General features: G+C 65.5%; 1 protein-coding gene across 1 annotated transcript in view; it reads right to left on the bottom strand.

The window, feature by feature from the left end:
- EOMES (eomesodermin) overlaps window positions 1-192 on the bottom strand; it is a gene marked incomplete at its 5' end in the record, with an annotated part of 2,813 nt that extends 2,621 nt beyond the window's left edge. Inside the window, one exon of the mRNA XM_009572121.1 lies at window positions 84-192. Coding sequence (XP_009570416.1) covers window positions 84-192 — 109 coding nt within the window. The remainder of the gene's footprint in view (window positions 1-83) is intronic.
- Window positions 193-200: the final 8 nt, after the last annotated feature.

The following is a 200-nucleotide window of genomic DNA, read 5'->3' as shown; positions in this document are numbered from 1 at the left end:
GGAGGGGGCGAAGCGGGAAGCCCTTCTGGGAAGGCGACCCGCGGGGGAAGGCGGCGGGGAGACCCCGGAAACCCCGCACCTACCTTGCATGTTATTGTCGGCTTTGCCGCAGGTCACCCACTTGCCCCCCTGGAAACGCCAGTGATTGGGGTCCGCCAACACCACCTCCACGAAGACGTTGTAATGGGCCGTGGGGTTGA

This window comes from Fulmarus glacialis, unplaced genomic scaffold, assembly GCF_000690835.1.
Source record: "Fulmarus glacialis isolate BGI_N327 unplaced genomic scaffold, ASM69083v1 scaffold18172, whole genome shotgun sequence".
NCBI lineage: Eukaryota > Metazoa > Chordata > Aves > Procellariiformes > Procellariidae > Fulmarus > Fulmarus glacialis.
This window is presented reverse-complemented; position numbering and strand designations above follow the sequence as displayed.